This window comes from Vipera berus (assembly GCF_964194415.1).
Source record: "Vipera berus genome assembly, chromosome: 2".
Classification (NCBI taxonomy): Eukaryota; Metazoa; Chordata; class Lepidosauria; order Squamata; family Viperidae; genus Vipera; species Vipera berus.
In genome coordinates, this window is record NC_138203.1 from 165,166,846 (window position 1) to 165,186,300 (window position 19,455).

At 45.0% G+C, this 19,455-nt stretch overlaps 1 protein-coding gene across 2 annotated transcripts; it reads right to left on the reverse strand.

The window, feature by feature from the left end:
* Window positions 1-1,122: 1,122 nt before the first annotated feature.
* On the reverse strand, window positions 1,123-18,543 carry BIRC5 (baculoviral IAP repeat containing 5). 2 transcript variants are annotated; one of them, XR_014025696.1, is made up of 5 exons: window positions 18,221-18,543; window positions 5,082-5,191; window positions 3,162-3,328; window positions 2,522-2,639; window positions 1,123-1,373 (listed from the first exon to the last, which is right to left on the reverse strand). XR_014025696.1 is itself a non-coding variant. In XM_081321975.1 (4 exons), the coding sequence occupies exons 1-4, from the start codon at window positions 18,530-18,532 to the stop codon at window positions 1,293-1,295; spliced, it is 621 nt and encodes a 206-aa protein (XP_081178101.1). In that variant the 5' UTR covers window positions 18,533-18,543; the 3' UTR covers window positions 1,123-1,292. The 2 variants fall into 2 exon arrangements, 1 of the variants encoding a protein (XP_081178101.1); XM_081321975.1 differs by lacking the exon at window positions 3,162-3,328.
* Window positions 18,544-19,455: the final 912 nt, after the last annotated feature.

The following is a 19,455-nucleotide window of genomic DNA, read 5'->3' on the forward strand; positions in this document are numbered from 1 at the left end:
TGCTCTATGTTGGATACCTTCTGGAGGAAAGAGGGAACGTGGCCGGCCTCGGAAAACCTGGTACCAAACAGTTAAGGAAGATCTTAAGACTATTAATGTCCCTTGGGACAATGCCGAAGATGCTGTGAATGATCGAAACCACTGGAAAGGACTTGCTGCCCCGTGTGCCCCACACAAGACCTAATTATGGTGATGAATCATCAAACTGTTCATCCTACATATCCAGTCAATCTTTCTGCAAACAATACATTTTGAAAGTTAGTTGTGCACTATTTAAATATTTACACCATTAAAAGTTCTGGCATTTAGTTTCATTTGACGATTGCAAATCCACTAAAGGATCGTTTTCTCTGTTCATTTTCTCTCATAGGCAAAACAAACTCTACTATTAGCATGCAATAGGATATTTGGAATCTTTTCTAACATTTCTTTTTAGTTTATACTAGTGAAATATGAAACCTACAAGTCTATACATATTTTCTATTGCTTCTATTCTATATTTTTCTATATTACTATCTATAGTAATACTGATATAACTAAGTTTTCTTTCGAATATTATTCTGCTTTAATTCCTCTCTAGAATTTCGTTTGCTGTTATCTTTTCTATTACTGATCGGCATGTAGAGTATTCCACATTATTTTGTACTTACATTTTTTCTAGCTGTGCCACTATTTTTGTTCTGCTTCTTTTCCTCTGAACTATTCACTACTTTGAAGGGAAAATATCTTCTTTTGTTCAGCTGCTTTTCGATTTGCTGGTAGTTGCAGAGCTTCCAAGTTACACATCCCCTCCTATTTCTACCTATACCTGTTTAAAGGTTGCAGCTTTGTTGGACACTGAACAGTGGCTATGTAGGGAGAAGCCTTACATAGGAGGTAAATAATGCAACAAGTGGCTGCGTGTGTTCTAAGCAGCCTGCTGTTTTACAGTACCTCTATGAGGATAACTATTCCAAAGAACCAAAGACATAATCAAAATAAAGCACCTTCCTAAGAAAGCAGTTCACCCACTCTTCTCAACGGATCCTGCTTCAAGAATGGGTCATTTAGCACTTGACAGCAACACTGGGAAAACAACTTTGCCCAGGAAACTATTAAAATATGATAAACGTGGTATTTTATGAAAAAAGGGAATATTTATTCATAAACACATCAGAAGGAATTCATAAACTTCTATAAACTTCATATTAAAAAACCTTAAACTTGAACAGCAGACTTTGAGCAATTCAACTTTGCTCAATACCATTTAGACAGTTAAAAAGCCCACATCATCCAATGGCATACACTGTTTATCAACGCTGGCGGTCTATTTCTCCATGGATCACATCACCATATTTCTCCATCTCGGTAATTTTCTGCTTAATTTCTTTTCCCTAGAAGAAAATTAAAAAGACATATTCCTATTAATAAATAGGCAGCTCTTGAGTTATAGGAAAAAACTATACAGGGAATATTATGCTGATGAAGAGAAATGTACCTAAATAATTCACCTTAGGATAGAAATCAGCCAGTAATAGTCAGGCCTACGCACTGTAGCCTACGCACATGTAGCCATATGACCCTTACAACACACTAGGAAAAGCAGAGTAATAAGACATCCTAGAAGGAAAGCTGCAATAATTTATGATAGATAAAAACTGAAAGGACTCTTGTATCTTTTCAGGGTAACACATTTTATTACAGCTTCTTCACCAAATGCAAGACTCAGAACAAGGGCAAAGTAACATTAGAACATTTCAACCTCACAGGATACATTAAAGGTGTTCAAGTAGCAATTTTGGAGAAAAGAAACTTTGACAACACTGCTGAATCAAGAGATTGCTGAACTCACATATGTCAAAAGGCTTCAAGCTATCTCAGGAGGTCTGGACAAACACAATAAGACTTTAAGGTAAAGGTAAAGGTTCCCCCGCACATGCGTGCTAGTCGTTTCCAACTCTAGGGGCCGGTGCTCACCTCCGTTTCAAAGCCGAAGAGCCAGTGCTTGTCCGAGGACGTCTCCGTGGTCATGTGGCCAGCATGACTAGACGCCAAAGGCACACGGAACGCTGTTACCTTCCCACTGTAGTGGTCCCTATTTTTCTACTTGCATTTTTACGTGCTTTCGAGCTGCTAGGTTGGCAGAAGCTGGGACGAGTAACAGGCGCTCACTCTGTTACGCGGCACTCGGGATTTGACCCACCAAACTGCCGACCTTCTGATCGACAAGCTCAGCGTCCTAACCCACTGAGCCACCGCATCCCTTAATAAGACTTTAATACAACACAATTCTTATGCGATAAGAAACCTATAATCTATATTGCATGTAACCTACATCTGAGTAACCTGTCTTCTCCTCCCTGCTCCCAATTCTCTGTGTTGTCCCAGTTTAATTCTTATATCAATTTGGCATTTCATGCACCTGATGAGATATAGCTCGCTCTTTAATAAAATACGTTAATCTGAGAAGATGCTACCAAACTCCTGCAGAGTGATGAGAGTACTCAGGATAAGTTAATGGTTCCTTGCAAGTTATACTCACAATCAAGTTCATGATCATCTCTTTACGAAGTTTTATAAACTCCTGTACTGTCAGGTCACAAACGTCTTTCTGTAGAGCAAGAAATGCACATTTGGGGGAGTGTTTACGGTGCTCTTCCCTAGAAATTTGAAATACAAGTCATAATCATGCAATGGATTTTTAAAGGCAATTAAAATAATTAACATACTACATGTGAAGGATGCCGCCCTAATTTGGATCCCATGCCCCACTGCACACAAACCTTTTGTCCATCAATTTACTATTAAACGACTACTTTCCCCCAAAACATGTACATATGCCAGGTGGGGAAACTCTGCTGTAGGTCCTGTGGGAAATTAACTTGCACCCTGAAGCTAGAAGTAGGGCCTTTGCCAGCCAGATTACAGAATTCTTTCTCAGGGTGTGTGTAGCTGCCTTCCTTTCTATCGTATGCCTTATTTCTACATTTGTAGAATAACAATTGCTCTAGGACCAGACTATCTTTTTAAATGAACTATTTTAATTGTTCTTTCAATTCTTTTGGGAAGAATAAAATAAATACCGGTAACAGCCTTTCCGTGGCGCTGTTATGGCCATAAAATGTATGCTTATAACTGGATAAAATGTGTAGCACTTTTGGGAAAGGCTTGGGCAAGCTTACATAAAACACTATTATATATGTCAAAGATGGGAGTCAGAAGACTGGAACATTTCTCGGGCTCCCTTAGGGGCTGAGAGTCCCTCCCACTGTTCCCGAGGGGCATCACTTTGGTGCCTCTTGAAGAAAAAATTCCCAAGGGCTGGCTTGCCTTTCTGACTCCTTTGTTCCTGTGGCGAAAAGATAGAATATAGTGATATACATTTTGTCATGACTCATTACCCATAATCACGCCTAACCAGATCTAGAGAAAGATTAATATCTGCATTCTCCTCTTTAGTGAAACTGATTTCCAAAACAGCTTATGTGTTTTCAAAAAGGTCAGAAAGTAAAGATACTTTTATACCAGTCTTTTCTGTGTCTTGCCAATGTAGGCCTCTGGTGAAAAGAACAGATATTGCAGATGAATTTAAGGTTAGCTGACAGGACAATATATAAATGCTCACGTGCATCCCACCAGATATTCTAGAGGTTTCTGGACTGTGTAAGTTCATAGTCAAGATTCCAGGTTCCCATCCTCTTACCTCAATGGAAAAAAAGGGGGGAGAACTTGAGTGGAAACCCTCCGCTCAAAAATGGAAGCCAGCTGTACCGACTGCAGTGTATTAGTTAATCATGTTATAAAAATTACTGTCAGCCATACAACTAATAATCAGATAGAGGTGTGGAACCTGACTTTGACAAACGGCTTAATTTGTTTGATGTGGCTTTAACAGTAGTACGGAAAAAGAGTAGATAATAAATTATTAATATCTAATACTGCAATTCTGTATTTGTATAGAATTCTATCATCCTTAATTATACCAATGAAATATAATGTTTTGCAAGTTTGCCTAAGTACATTTGTTGAGCTATCTTTCCTAAAACTTATCTGGTATCGTTAAAAGTCTTTTTTTTTTTAATGAAAGAGTTTTACAAAAAATTTTTTACAGAACATCCCCAAAACCCACCCGCCCCAAACCACCCCCCTTCCCCCCCACTTCCCAGAGCTGAATACAGGGTCATAAATATAATAATCATATTCTAACTAAAATTATCCATTATAAAATTAACCAAATTCATAATGTGCTTTAACTCCCCTTTAACATTGATACATAAAAACATAATAATAATAACTTAAACAAAAATATAATCAATACTAATACTAAAATTAATAAAAATCTAAAATCTACTCATAAGCTAAATGGAACTTTTTAGTCCCATATTTATTCTGAATATAATCTATCTATCTCCTCCAAACTGAAATATATCTTTCTTGCGAATAATCCTTCAAATAAACAGAAATCTTAGACATTTCTGCAAGATTCGATACCTTAGGTACCCATTCTTCTATAGTAGGCAAACTATCCTTCTTCCAATATTGTCCCACCAGTAACCGTGCTGCTGTTATCAAGTTCAACATCAAATTGATTTCTTTGGTATCACAATCTACAACAATACCCAATAAAAACAATTGTGGAGAAAACTTTATCTTTCTCTTAAAAATCTTTTGAATGTTCCACCAAATTTTAATCCAAAAACCTTTAATATTTCTGCAAGTCCACCACATATGAAAATAAGTAGCATCTAAACTACCACATCTCCAGCATTTAGACTGTAGGTTAGGATACATATTAGACAACTTTTTGGGATCCAAATGCCATCTATAAAACATTTTATAAAAATTTTCTCTTAAATTTTGAGCCTGAGTAAATTTAACATTTCTAACACAAATTACCTCCCAAGTATCCAACGGAATTGGTTCCTGTATGTTTTGTGCCCACTTTATCATACAATCTTTAACTAATTCTGTTTCCGAGTCCAATTCAATTAAAACATTATATTACAGATGAAAACTTAGTAAAATAAATTAGAGATTTAAATCGTGCACATATAAAGAGGGTATCGTTAAAAGTCTTAGGATAACAATTCCAGAGTACCTACATGGGATCATCATCAGGTTCCCATCCCTCTAATTCTTTTAAGCATATAAAACATTGTGCCACATCGGAAGCATTCTCAATAGGACAGTGAATGAATCCAGCTTCAGCCATCTGCATTGGGAAAGGGGGAAGAGAGAGAGCAAGACAAAGGAGAAAAAAAAATATTCAACGAAGTTATACATTTCGTGTTATATAAAAATTATTTCTGAAACTGGAAGGGCTATAGTTGAAAAATGATTTCGCTGCGGTTCTCCTTGATTCTAAGTAACTTCTGACTCTACCCTGTTACAAATAGATGAAAAGAACAGGAAAATAGTAGTAATACTTTTTGTGTACGGTTCCTATTTCAGATTTCTAAGATTAGCTAATATACACAATCATAAAAAAATTGAATAAGGAAATAAGGAATAAAAATAAGGAATAAGGAAAATAAGGAAATAAGGAAAATAAATTTAAAAATTTAGGAGCACACTTTTAAATGTCCTATAACAAGCAGGTTAGCATTATGATTAACCTGTATCAATTCGCTGAAATATATAGACCTCTTCAATGAGGTTTATGGACTATAATCAACCACTCTGGTCCAATACAGTTCTGAACTAATGGTTTTTGACTTCCTGGTTTAGGGGAGAACTAGTGCTTGGGTCTTGCCATTCCTAATCTTGCATTTTAACCACTACAGGCTCTCAGGTTAACATTAATTATATGTTGTTGTTACTTACGAAGTCGTGTCCAACCCATCGCGACCCTATGGACAACATTCCTCCAGGCCTTCCTGTCCTCTACCATCTTCTGGAGTCTATTTAGGCTTAGGCCTACTGCTTCAGTGACTCCATGCAGCCACCTCAATCTTTCCCAGCATTAGGCTCTTCTCCAGTCAATCCTTCCTTCTCATTAGGTGGCCAAAGTATGAGTTTCAACTTCAGGATCTGGCCTTCTAAAGAGCAGTCAGGGTAGATCTCCTCTAGGACTAACCAGTTTGATCGCCTTGCAGTCCAAGGGACTCGCAGGAGTCTTCTCCAGCACCATAGTTCAAAGGCCTGAATTCTTTGGCGCTCAGCCTTTCTTATGGTCCAACTTTCACAGCCGTACATTGCAACTGGGAAGACCATAGCCTTGACTATACACACTTTTGTTGACAGGGTGATGTCTCTGCTTTTTAGTGTGCTGTCTAGATTTGCCATGGCTTTCCTCCCCAGGAGCAAGCGTCTTTTAATTTCTTGGCTGCAGTCCCCATCTGTGGTGAACTTGAAACCCAGGAAAATAAATCTGTCACTACCTCCATTTCTTCCCCATCTATTTGCCAGGAATTGAGAGGGCCGGATGCCATGATCTTGGTTTTCTTAATGTTAAGCTTTAAGCCAGCTTTTGCACTCCTTCTTCACCCGCAACAAGAGGCTCTTTAGTTCCTCTTCACTTTCTACCATTAGAGTGGTATCATCTGCATACCTTAGGTTGTTGATATTTCTTCTGGCAATCTTAATTCCAACTTTTGATTCATCTAGCCCTGCCTTTCTCATGATGTGCTCTGCATATAAGTTAAATAGGCAGGGCAACAGTATACATTCTTGCTGGACTCCTTTCCCAATTTTGAACCAATTAGTGGTTCCGTGTCCAGTTCTCACTGTTGCTTCTTGGCCCACATATAGGTTTCTCAAGAGACAAATAAGATGGTCTGGTACGCCCATCTCTTTAAGAACTTGCCACAGTTTGATGTGATCCACACAATCAAATGCTTTAGCATAGTCAATGAAGCAGAAGTAGATGTTTTTCTGGAACTCCCTAGCTTTCTCCATGATCCAACGTATGTTGGCAATTTGATCTCTAGTTCCTCTGACTCTTTGAAATCCTGCCTGTACTTCTGGTAGTTCTCGTTCCACATGCTGCTGGAGTCTAGCTTGTAGGATTTTAAGCATAACTTTACTAGCATGTAAAATGAGTGCCATGGTGCACTAGTTTGAACATTCTTTGGCACTGCCTTTCTTTGGAATTGGAATGTAAACTGATCTTTTCCAATCCTGTGGCCACTGTTGAGTTTTCCAAATTTGCTGGCAAATTGAGTGTAGCACTTTTACTGCATCGTCTTTTAAGATTTTGAATAGCTCAGCTGGAATACTGTCACCTCCACTAGCTTTGTTGTTGCTCAGCTTTCCTAAGGCCCACTTCACTTCACATTCTAGGATGTCTGGCTTGAGGTCAGTGATGCCCTTATCGTGGTTATCAGAGAAGTTAAGCTCGTTCTTGTATAGTTCTTCTGTGTAATTTTGCCACCTCTTCTTAATCTCTTCTGCCTCTGTTAGATCCCTGCCATTTTGGTCCTTTATTATGCCCATTTTTGCATTAAACGTTCCCTTCATCTCTCCAATTTTCTTGAAGAGATCTCTGGTCCTCCCTATTCTATTGTTTTTTTCTCTTTGAACTGTTCATTTAAGAAGCCATTCTTATCTCTTATAGCTATTCTCTGGAATTCTGCATTCAATTGGGTGTATCTTTCTTCAGTTTAAGCCTATATTTTGCAACGAGAAGCTCCTGGTCTGAGCCACAGTCAGCTCCTGGTCTTGTTTTTACTGACTGTATAGAGCTTCTCCAACTTTGGCTGCAGAGCACATAGTCAATCTGATTTCTGTGTTGACCGTCTGGTGATGTCCATGTGTAGAGCCATCTCTTGGGTTGTTAAAAAAGAGTGTTTGCTATGACTATCGTATTCTCTTGACAAAATTCTGTCAGCCTGTGCCCTGCATCACTTTGTACTCCAAGGCCAAACTTGCCTGTTATTCCGGTTATCTTTTGGCTTCCTATTTTAGCATTCCAATCCCCCATGATGATAAGGACATCATTTTTGGTGTTAGTTCTATAAGGTGCTGTACGGCTTCTCACTCGAAGGAAGAACGACCAGAAATCGACATCAGCAAGACCCGCAATCAGGGCAAAGTAGAGGAATTTGCACAAGCACTCAAGGAAACTCTCCCAGGCCCAGCTGAAGCAAATGCATATGAACGATGGGAATATTTCAAGAATGCTGTTTATAACACCGCCTTGTCAGTGTTTGGTAAAGAGATCAGAAAAACAGCAGATTGGTTTGAAACCTATTCGGAGGAGCTGACGCCAGCCATCGAGGAAAAAAGGAGAGCTCTAACTGCGTATAAAGCCTGTTCCAGCGAGCACAACCTACAGGTTCTGCGAGCTGCTCATAGCAAAGTCAGACAGACCTCCAGGAGATGTGCTAATAACTACTGGCTGCAGCTTTGCTCTTGGATCCAGATAGCAGCTGACACAGGCAACATCAGGGTGATGTATGATGGCATCAAGCCATAGGTCCAACACAGAAGAAATCTGCCCCTCTGAAGTCTGCTACAGGCGAGGTTATCCAGGACTGAGCACAGCAGATGGCATGCTGGGTGCAGCATTACTCTGAGTTATATTCCAGAGAAAATAGGGTAACTGAAGAAGCATTAAATAATATTGAGTGCCTACCGTCTTGGAGGAGCTTGACAGTGAATCAACTTTAGAAGAACTAAACACAGCCCTGGATTCCCTTGCCTCTGGCAAGGCATCCAAGAAAGATAACATTTCTGCCGAAATTCTGAAGTGCTGCAAAGAGAACATCCCCACCGAACTGCATGAAATCTTCTGTCTTTGTTGGAGGGAAGGTGGAGTACCACAGGACATGAAGGATGCAAATATCTCACACTGTATAAGAACAAAGGCGACAGGGATGACTAACAACTACTGCGGCATCTCAGTGTTGTAGGGAAGCTGCTTGCCCATGTTGTACTGAAGAGGCTCCAGGTGCTTACAGAGAGAGTGTACCCAGAATCACAGTGTGGATTCCGAGCCAACAGGTCCAGTACTGACATGGTATTTTCCCTTAGAAGAAACGCAGGGAGAAATGCAGGGAACAAAGACAGCCACTTTTCGTAGCCTTCATAGATCTTACGAAGGCTTTTGACTTGGTTAGTAGGAACGGTCTTTATAAAATTCTCCTCAAGATTGGATGTCCACCTCAGCTCCTCAACATTATCAGGTCCTTTCACGAGGAAATGAAGGGCACTGTAGTTTTTGATGGCTTAACATCAGATTCCTTTGACATTCGAAGTGGAGTGAAGCAGGGCTGCATCCTCGCGCCAACTTTATTCAGGATCTTTTTTGATGTCATGCTTTTAGAACTGCGACAGAGGGTATTTATCTCCGGACCAGATCAGACGGAAAACTATTTAATCTCTCTAGATTGAGAGCAAAGTCTAAAGTCCAGCTGAAATGCCTATGGGATTTCCTGTTTGCTGACTATGCTGCCGTTACTGCTCACTCTGCCAAAGACCTTCAACAACTTATGGTCTGTTTTAGCAAGGCCTGCCAAGACTTATATACCGCCCTATTCCCGTAGGACTCAGGGCGGTTTACAGGGAAAATTAAAAGTTAAAATACATCACATACAATTAAAAACGATTAAAAGTAAGATTAAATTAATCCCTGAACTTAACTAAAACCCCATTAATTAAATAATTAAAACCTCTCAGTCTGGGCCAGACAGCTCAAAAAACCAAGTTTTCAAGTCCCTACGAAATGAGCGAAGGTCGGGGGCGGTCCTAAGCTCCGTGGGAAGCTGGTTCCAAAGGGCCGGCGTGCCCACAGTGAACGCCCTTCCCCTGGGAATAACCCGCCGGCATTCCTTAACCGGCAGTACCCTAAGAAGGCCCTCCCTGTGGGAGCGCACAGGATGATGGGAAGTTGATGCGGGCAGCAGGTGTTCCCTTAGATCAGGGGTCAGCAACCGGAAAAAGGAAAAGAGCCACTCAGAACTGGTTCCGTCACAAACACAAAAAAGTGGGAGCCGCAAAATGTGCGCGCGCGTGCATGCACGCACGCGCATGCGCAAAACAAGGCAAAACGTGCACCGCCGGCAGAGGCTCGATCCACCGTCCTGCAAGCCTCCGCCGCCGGCAGAGGCTCGATCCGCCGTTCTGCAAGCCTCCGCTGCCGGCAGAGGCTGGATCCGCCGTTTTGCAAGCCTCCGCCGCCCCATTCTCTCAATGGGAGGCTTGCTTCGGCTGCTTTTCTTTTGGCAGAGCCATCCATACTGGAGGTGGATGGGGGGAGGGCTGGTGCACGTTTTGCCTCTCTCGCCCGGTGGAGAAAAGGGGGCAGCGGGAGCCTCTGGGTGCCCAAGCCACGTCGGAGGGTCTCCAACCTGTGTGTGTGTGTGTGTGTGTGTGTGTGTGTGTGTGTGTGTGGCGGGGGGGAAAATCAAATTGGATCTTTTTATTGATGTATCGTACTTTTATTCGGTATTAGGTTTTTATGGATCAATTATGAACACCCGGGGTCCCTCTGCGACTTACGGGCGGAATATCTAACTTCAGAGCCGTCCTCTCTGGCTGCGGTGGCCCGGGGGAGGGCAGCGTGGGGCTGTAGGTACTCAAAGATAGTTGGGGGGGATCCAACCTGCCGCAGGGGTTGGGAGTGGGACTTTAGTCACGGACGGCGAGAGGAACCTTCGGAAGGGGAAGCGGGAACGAAGAGAAGATGAGGGTGGAGCGATCGGGGAGCCGGTAACTCAAGTTCCCCGAGTGGCTTTCAGCACTGGAGAAAATGCAAAATCGCTCGAGACCAAACTCGAAGGAATCAGCTGCCGGTGGGAGCGACGCGATCCGTGCGGTCCCGTGACAGCCAGTCGGGCAAGCAACGCGAAGAGCGGCAGGGCTTTATTTTTGCACCGTGGAGCTCCCCCTCCCCCCAAACTCCCCCTCCCTCCCCTTCCCCCCCACTTCCCAGAGCTGAATACAGGGTATTAACCGGCGGCAGAGGCTTGCAGAACGGCGGATCGAGCCTCTGTCGGCGGCAGAGGCTTGCAGAACGGCGGATCAAGCCTCTGCCGTCCTAATGGCTTGCGCGCGGCCTCTCGCGAGGTTGCTGCCCCTCGTGAGCCCGCTGGCTGACGCTGGCTCCGTCTCTCTCTCTCTCTTCCTTCCTCCCTACCTCCCTCCCTCCCTCGGTCTCTCCCTCCCCCTTTCCCGGCTCAGCCCCACGTCACCAGGAGACCAAAACGGGGACATCATGGCAGAGCGGAGAAGACACAGGAAGCGGATCCATGTACCGGGCTGGCTTATCTCCTCCCTCTTTTCGCAACCGCTCTGCGGGATGAGTTTACCTTTTCCTTCTGGCTCACCCCCCCTCCCCCGCCCGGTCACCCTTCCCTCCCTCCTCCCACTCCGAGGCCGCCGCCAGTCAGCATCTCTCCTACCGTTTCTGCGGCTTTTCCGTCGCCCCCGCCGCCGCTCCCCCTTCCCCGCGGAGCCGGCCGCATCCAGCGCCTTCTTCCTCTGGAGGGGAAATCGTGGCCCCTCCAGTTCCCGCTTCTCTGGGCCGAGCGCCGCCTTGAAGGTTTGGAGAGCTGCGCGCGCACCTCCACCCGTTCGGAGAGGTGCGCGCGCACCAGGCGACTGGGAGCCGCAGGAGACGGCTCAAAGAGCCGCATGCGGCTCCGGAGCCGCGGGTTGCCGACCCGTGCCTTAGATAATCCGGACCCAAGCCATTTAGAGCTTTATAGGTCATTACCAGCACCTTGAATCTCACCCGGAGGGCAACCAGAAGCCAATGCAGCTCACGGAGAAGAGGTGTTACACGGGATTATCGGGAAACTCCCATAACAACTCGCGCAGCTGCATTCTGCACCAGCTGAAGCCTCCGAGTGGTCCTCAAGGGCAGCCCCATGTAGAGAGCGTTGCAGTAGTCTAGCCGGGAGATCACAAGCGCATGGGTGACTGTGCGTAGGGCATCTTGGTCCAGATAGGGCCGCAACTGGCGCACCAGACGAAGCTGGGCAAAAGCCCCCCTGGTCACGGCACCTATATGCTCTTCAAAATTGAGCCATGAATCCAAGAGGACGCCCAAGTTGCGAGCCCTATTGACGGGGGGTAACACCTCACCCCCCATCATTAGTGGTGGAACAACCTGGTTTATCCGAGATGCCGATATGCACAGCCACTCAGTCTTGGCAGGATTGAGTCGAAGCCTGTTTCTCCCCATCCAAACCCGGACCGCTTCCAGGCAACGGGACATCACGTCGAGTGCATCACTGGGTTGGTTCAGGGTGGAAAGAAAAAGTTGGGTATCATCAGCCTACTGATGATACCCCACCCCGAAACCACGAATGAGCTCGCCCAGCAGTTTCATGTAGATGTTGAACAGGAGGGGAGAGAGGACCGACCCCTGAGGGACTCCACAAACGAGAGACCTCGGGGCGGACCTCTGCCCTCCCGTCAACACCGACTGCGAGAGGCCCAGGAAGTAGGAGAACCACCATAAAATGGTGCCTCCCACTCCCAACCCACTGAGACGCCGCAGTAGGATACCATGGTCGATGGTATCGAAAGCCGCTGAGAGATCTAATAGGACTAGGACAGAGGAACATCCCCTGTCCCGAGCCCGCCAGAGATCATTCACCAGTGCGACCAATGCCGTCTCTGTGCTGTACCCGGGCCTGAAACCCGATTGGTACGGGTCCAGATAATCAGTTTCCTCCAGGAACAGAGGAAGCTGATGCGCCACCACACTCTCAACAACCTTCGCCAAAAAGCAAAGGTTGGAGACCAGACGATAAGTTATTTAAAACAGCCGGGTCCAGGGCAGGCTTCTTGAGGAGGGGCCTCACCACCGCCTCCTTCAAGGCGGCGGGGAAGACACCTTCCTTCAAAGAAGCAGTTATTACTGCCTGGAACCAGCCTCGTGTCCCCTCCCAAGCTGCATAAACCAGCCAGGAGGGGCACGGATCCAACAAACAGGTGGTGGAGCTCAGCCTCCCCATGATCCTGTCCACATCATCAGGGGAAACAGGATCGAACTCAGTCCAGATAACATACTCAAGACCGTCCGATTCCTCCACGTCAGACTCCGCCCAGTCAGAGTCCAAACCGGCCCGGATCTGAGTGATTTTGTCCGTCAGATGATGACTAAACTCCTCAGCCTGACCCTGTAAGGGTTCCTCCCTCACCTCCCAATGAAGGAGAGAGCGAGTCACCCTAAACAGGGCGGCTGGACGATTATCTGCGGACACGATGAGGGCAGCGAAGTAACTAGACTTCGCCGTCCTCATCGCAGCGAGGTAAGACCTTGTAAAGGCTCTTAGTCGCAATCGGTCAGATTCAGACCGGGTGGACCTCCAACCGCTCTCTAGACCCCGTCTCCGACGCTTCATCTCCCGGAGCTCCACAGTAAACCATGGAGCCCAATGGGATCTGTGCTGAGTCTGGGGTCGCAAGGGTACAACACGGTCGAGTGCCTCAGTAGCCGCCCTTTCCCAGGCATCAACCAAGGCATCGACCGGGCTGTGAGTGAGGGAGATAGGTAAGGACCCAAGCGCCATCTGGAACCGTTCTGGGTCCATTAGGCGCCTGGGACGGAACCATCTGGTCGGTTCCACAGCCCGGCAGCGGGGGGTGGCACAATGGAAGACCAGCCGCAGGAGATAATGATCGGACCATGACAGGGGGACAACAGATGGCGAGCCCCCTCCCAAATCATCCAACCATTGTCCAGATAGAAAAATCAGGTCAAGGGTGTGACCCGCCCCATGAGTCGGGCCCTGAATTACTTGGGTCAGGTCCATGGCCGTCATGGAAGCCATGAACTCCCGAGCTAACTCTGACGACTCTCCCAGGGAAGGCAGGTTGAAGTCGCCCAGAACTATAAGTCTGGGAAACTCCACCGTCAACCCTGAGAGGGTGTCGAGCAGCTCAGGCAGGGCCGTTGCCACACAGCTGGGCGCCAAGTATGTTAGCAACAGACCCAACTGAGCCCGAGGGCCACATCTCATGAGAAGGGACTCACTCCTGCCTATCTGGACAACGGTGGTCTCCCGCGGACATAAGATCTCCCATATAACCACCGCCACCCCACCGCCCCTGCCCTGAGCCCGAGACTGGTGTAGCACACAGAAACCCGGAGGGCAAAGTTCAACCAGAGGGACACTGCCCTCTGGGCCCAACCAGGTCTCCGTAATGCATGCCAGATCCGCGTGTTCCTCCTCGATCAATTCCTGGACGAGGGGAGCCTTGTTCACCATGGATCTGGCATTGAAATACACCAGTCTGAGCTCAGGGTCCTGATCCCCCTCGCCCCCGGATAGAGGGGTACTAACCGGAGGCCCAGACTGACAGCCGGTTGATAAAACCCTCCCCGATTCCCCCCTCCCTCCCATTCCCACCCCTCCCTAACCCTTTAAAACAACCGGCTAAAAAACATACAAGGGGCCTCTTAATGCATTTCCACCAGAGGCCCCTATTTAAGCCCAGCCACTTCTCAGGGTCCCAACAATTGGGCCCGTCCTTAAGGGAAGTAAGGGACATGGCGACCAGTCGTATCCAGGAGGGAGGAGCCCCCCTGAGAGCATACAAGTCCATGCTAGAGTATTGTATATGAACCATATCATGATAACAACTGCATAGGGCCATAAACCAATGAGCAATTAGATGACATAATGATGTGATGTTATGAGCCAGGATAAGCATCGCAATCCCCCCAACTCAGTCTAACTCGGCTCTCACCCGAGTCAACCAGGTGAATCAACCGCAGCCGCTCTCTCACCGCCGCTGAGGAAAGCCCACCAGGGATGGACTGAGTCCAGGGTACCAGGGAAACCCACCCCACTGATCTCACATCAGTGGGTGGTAGATGGACAATCCCGCCGCCCTCTCACCACGGCGTAATCCCGGTACCATATCAACTGGCAATAGGAAGTCTTAGGAGTGGGGATAATGTTCATGTTCCACCCTGCTCCAACCAACCGGGGGATTAAGAAGGCAGTCCTTCGTGCCAAGTACAGTGTATGTCAGCTATTCCAGGAAACTCAAACCAGGGCCTCCCCAACCAAGCAAAACACCAAGGTCTCATCACGGAAGGTCCAAACGCCATCAGGCCATCAAGCCACCATCTTTGACAGAAACGCCCGACAGAAGACCAGACAGCAAGGGCTCATCCAAGCCAGCCTTTAGCCCAGCAGCGCGTCCAGACGGAGAAGGGGGGGGGTCTTCACACTACCAAAGAGGCGCCCACCCCCTGTTCATATCTCCGTAGGGCCAAATGTCCAGCAACCATCCCAGCTGCAAGGTCCTTCTCCGGCCGATCTTCGGGCCGGGAGGGCTCCCAAAAAGGAGTCCCAATGCAGCCCAGTGCAGTGCGGCGTCTGCCATCGCTGGGGGCGGCAACAATCCAAGCAACATGGCCGCGTGTCTTCAGGCCAAAAGGAAAAGAGAGCCCACCTGCTGAAATAGCGTTCCAAGCAGCACAACCACCCCGGCCGATCCTCAGGCTGATCTTCGGGCCAGGAGGCCTTCCGAAAAAAGAGGGAAGCCCCCTGATGGAACTGGGGACAACAACGCTCATGGGGCGGCTGCACCTCAGCTGATCTTCGGGCTGGGAGGCCTTCCAGAAAGGGAAAAGCACCTACCAGCTGGAAGCAGCGACGCCACAGCCAGCACTCCCCGCCTCGGCCGATCTTCGGGCCAGCGGGACCAGGAAAAGGAGGAAAAAAGCCTCCGCATCGCTCAAAAGCGGCCTCCCGACTGCTGGCAACACCTCCAGCCTCTCCATCAGGTCGCCACCACGGCTGTGACTCCCCCCGAGCTCATTTGGAGCACAACGCAGGGAGCACGGAGCTTAGGCAGCAGCCGTCGCCATCTTGGGCAAAAAGATGACCTGTCCGTCTTGGGTGGCCTGCATGGCATAGCTCATAGCTTCATTGAATTACGCAAGCCCCTTCACCACGACAAGGCAGTAATCCATGAACGGGAATTAATTATATATGGCTATATATTTTAGAACAACAGTCCCCAATCTTTTTGGCACCTGTGATCGATTTTGTGGAAAATAATTTTTTCATGGACTGTTGCAGTAAAACCAGAAAATATATTGTGGTTGCTTAGACTAATAATATTATATCATAAGCTTTCATACTGTAGATCAGTGGCTCCCAACCTTTTCTATACCCCGCACCCCTACAATGCTTCTGATATATTGTCACACCCCTTACAAAAATTTGAAATAATGGCAACAAATTATGCATATACAGTACACTATAATTTCGAAAACCCAAGTTTTCGCACCCCCTGGAATATTGTCTCGCACCCCCGGTTGGTAACCCCTGCTGTAGATTATGGTCCACTTCATCATATGCATGCAACTGACAAAGAACTGTCAATGGTAGTATAGTTTATAGATAGTCCTCGACTTATGACAATTGAGCCCAAAATTTTGTTGCTAAGCAAGACAGCTAAGTGAATTTTGCCCCATTTTACCTTTCTTGACTCAGTTAAGTGAACCACTGTAGTTAAATTAGTAATATAGTTAAGTGAATATGGCTTCCCCATTGACTTTGCTTGTCAGAAGGTCACAAAAGGTGATCATATGATCCTGGGAGACTTTAACAGTCATAAATACATGGCAGTTGATAAGCATCTGAATTTTGATCACATGACCATAGGGATGCTGCAACGGTCATAAGTGTGAAAAACGGCCATAACTCACTTTTTTCAGTCCCTTTGTAACTTTGAACAGTCACTAAATGAATGATTGCAAGTCAAGGACTGCCTGTATTTGAGAAGGAAATAAGGAATAGGAAGTGTATACAGCAAGTATTATCAATAATTAGTATTTATTCACAAGAGTGGGGAAAGAGTTTTTCCATTTTAAAAAGTATCAATCTGATTCATTCTCAAGCATGAATATTTGGAACCAAACCAGAGAATTTTTTATAAAATGAATCAATGGATAAATTAACTTCTTTGATTAGAGAAATGCTCTTATGGATTTTTTATGTACAAATGAAAAAATGTTTGTGACTTTTGATAATTACAGATTGTAGAAAAAAGGGTAATAAGAATAGAGAGGTTAAAATATATTTGTAATGATAATTGCTGTTAAAAATACTGGAGAATTTATATTTTTTCCTTTATTTTCTATTTCTGTTATTTTTTTTTTCTTTTCTTGCACCTCTTGCTATTTAATTTCTCCAGCCCCCTTATTTTCTATTAGTTTGTGTTAGCTTTTATCTTCTGGTTTAAAAGATTTTATAAAAATTATATATAAAAATATAGCATGTTACTATTTCTGGTAGTTCTTATTAGACTCTTTCTGATTCAGACTGAATATGTTTTTATAATTTACTTATTGATAAGGGATGAGATAGCTTTTATCTTCTGGTTTAAAAGATTTTATAAAAATTATATATAAAAATATAGCATGTTACTATTTCTGGTAGTTCTTATTAGACTCTTTCTGATTCAGACTGAATATGTTTTTATAATTTACTTATTGATAAGGGATGAGATATAGGAATAAACTTTTTAACTGAAATATTAGAGAAAGTGTTGAGTTACTGACATTGTTTGTACCTGTCTGGAGGAAGGGGAGTCATCTTATATATATTTTTGGTTATTTTTTATTTCCTTTTTTTCTATCTCTTTGCATTTTTTTTATTTTTCTTAGTTTGTATTAGTGTTTTATCTCTGTATTTGTAAATTTCAATAAAAATTATTGCAGAGCGAGAGAACCATTGTAGAACCAGTGAACTTCCCCTTCAAGAGCTTGTTGACATGAAAATAGCTAGGTAACTGATTTGTCCAGCATAAAAGGACATATTCTTCCCATATTAACGGCTGGTTCTTCCTCCAGGGGGGGTTGAACCAAGACGCCGGAAGCTAAGGACATTTTATTGTACTGCCATGTTTTGAATCCTTGTTAGCCATCCAGGTTTGCTTGGCATAGACAAGTGTACAAAGAAAGAGGCTTGCCAGGCTCAAATCAAGTCGCTGATTGGGAGAGTCTTAAAGGAATCAGCTTCACCCAACTGGCCGTTCACATCAGTCTGGTGAAGCCTGCCTGAACTAGCCTCTTTGGAGGGAGGAAGCACGACACCCGAGAAAAGGAATAATAATAATAATAATAATAATAATAATAATAATAATAATAATAATAATAATAATAATAATAATAATAATAATAATAATAATAATAATAATAATGCCTCCTCGCACTCTGTGCGTGGAGCTTGTCATTTGTGAGTAAAGCAGCCTAGGAATCCCTGCAGATGTGCTTGGGAATATTGCCCGTTAAAGAGAAGAGGCTTGGGAGAAACGAGCCCCTCACCCTGACCGCAGTGCAGGAACAGTCGGAGTCGAAGGGCCACTCGGTAAACGTGGCGAGACGGTTCTCTTTCAGGTAGAACTTGAGTGCCGTAGGAACCCGCCGTTTCGCCTTCCCAAGAGACATGATGGTTTCTGGAGCTTTCAAACCGCAGCGGGAAAGAAGCGGGGGAGGAAACAAAAATTCAAAATGGCTTCCCAAGGCATGATGGGGGAAATAGGCTGTGCACTGATATTGAGGATGCCACGCCCCCCGCCGAACGCCGAGCATGCTGGGAAGCGTAGTTCTTACGATCGCAATGAGCAAAAACGACATTTGTCTTACAATTTTTTTAAAAAAAGCGCTTGTATGTCAACAGCATCTTTTAGAAATGCCCCTTTAAAGCCTTACTGATTTCTACTGTAAGGGCAAAGTAAAACTGCATCTCCAAGTTATCGTTTCAAACTAAAAAAACTCCACTTTTTTGTATTTGGGGCAATGATGCCAGAGGTCTAAGGAAGTAATCTATACAGAACATTGCAATTTAATATAGTTCAGAGAGAGACTGTTTTCTGTTACTTGTGGCAGTAAGAGCGAAGGTTTGAGTAGGCCCTTAAATATTTTGTTAGTTGTGAAGTTGTGCCTGACCCATCACTACCCCATGGAAAATGTTCTTCCTTCCTGTCCTCTACCATCTTCTGGAGTCCATTTAGGCTCACGCCTACTGCTTCAGTGACTCCATCCAGGCACCTCATTCTCTGTCGTCCCCTTCTTCTCTTGCCCTCAACCTTTCCCAGCATTAGGCTCTTCTCCAGTGAGTCCTTCCTTCTCATTAGGTGGCCAAAGTATTTGAGTTTCAACTTCAGGATCTGGCCTTCTAAAGAGCAGTCAGGGTTGATCTCCTCTAGGACTGACCGGTTTGATCGCCTTGCAGTCCAAGGGACTCGCAGGAGTCTTCTCCAGCACCATAGTTCAAAGGCCTCAATTCTTTGGCGCTCAACCTTCCTTATGGTTCAACTTTCCATAGCCATACATTGCAACTGGGAAGATGATAGCCTTGACTATATGCAGTGCTTTTTTTGTAAAAGAAAAAAGTTTATTTTTTTCAGATTGTATGATTTGCCAGTCAGAATGAGCACAATGTACAGCAAAAATATAAGTGATATTCAAAGAAAATTACATAAGTAGCTCTTTGCCCTAGACTAATTCTTTAAAATTTATTATTTTTTTCTTACACTCCATTGTTTTCTGGTAAACGT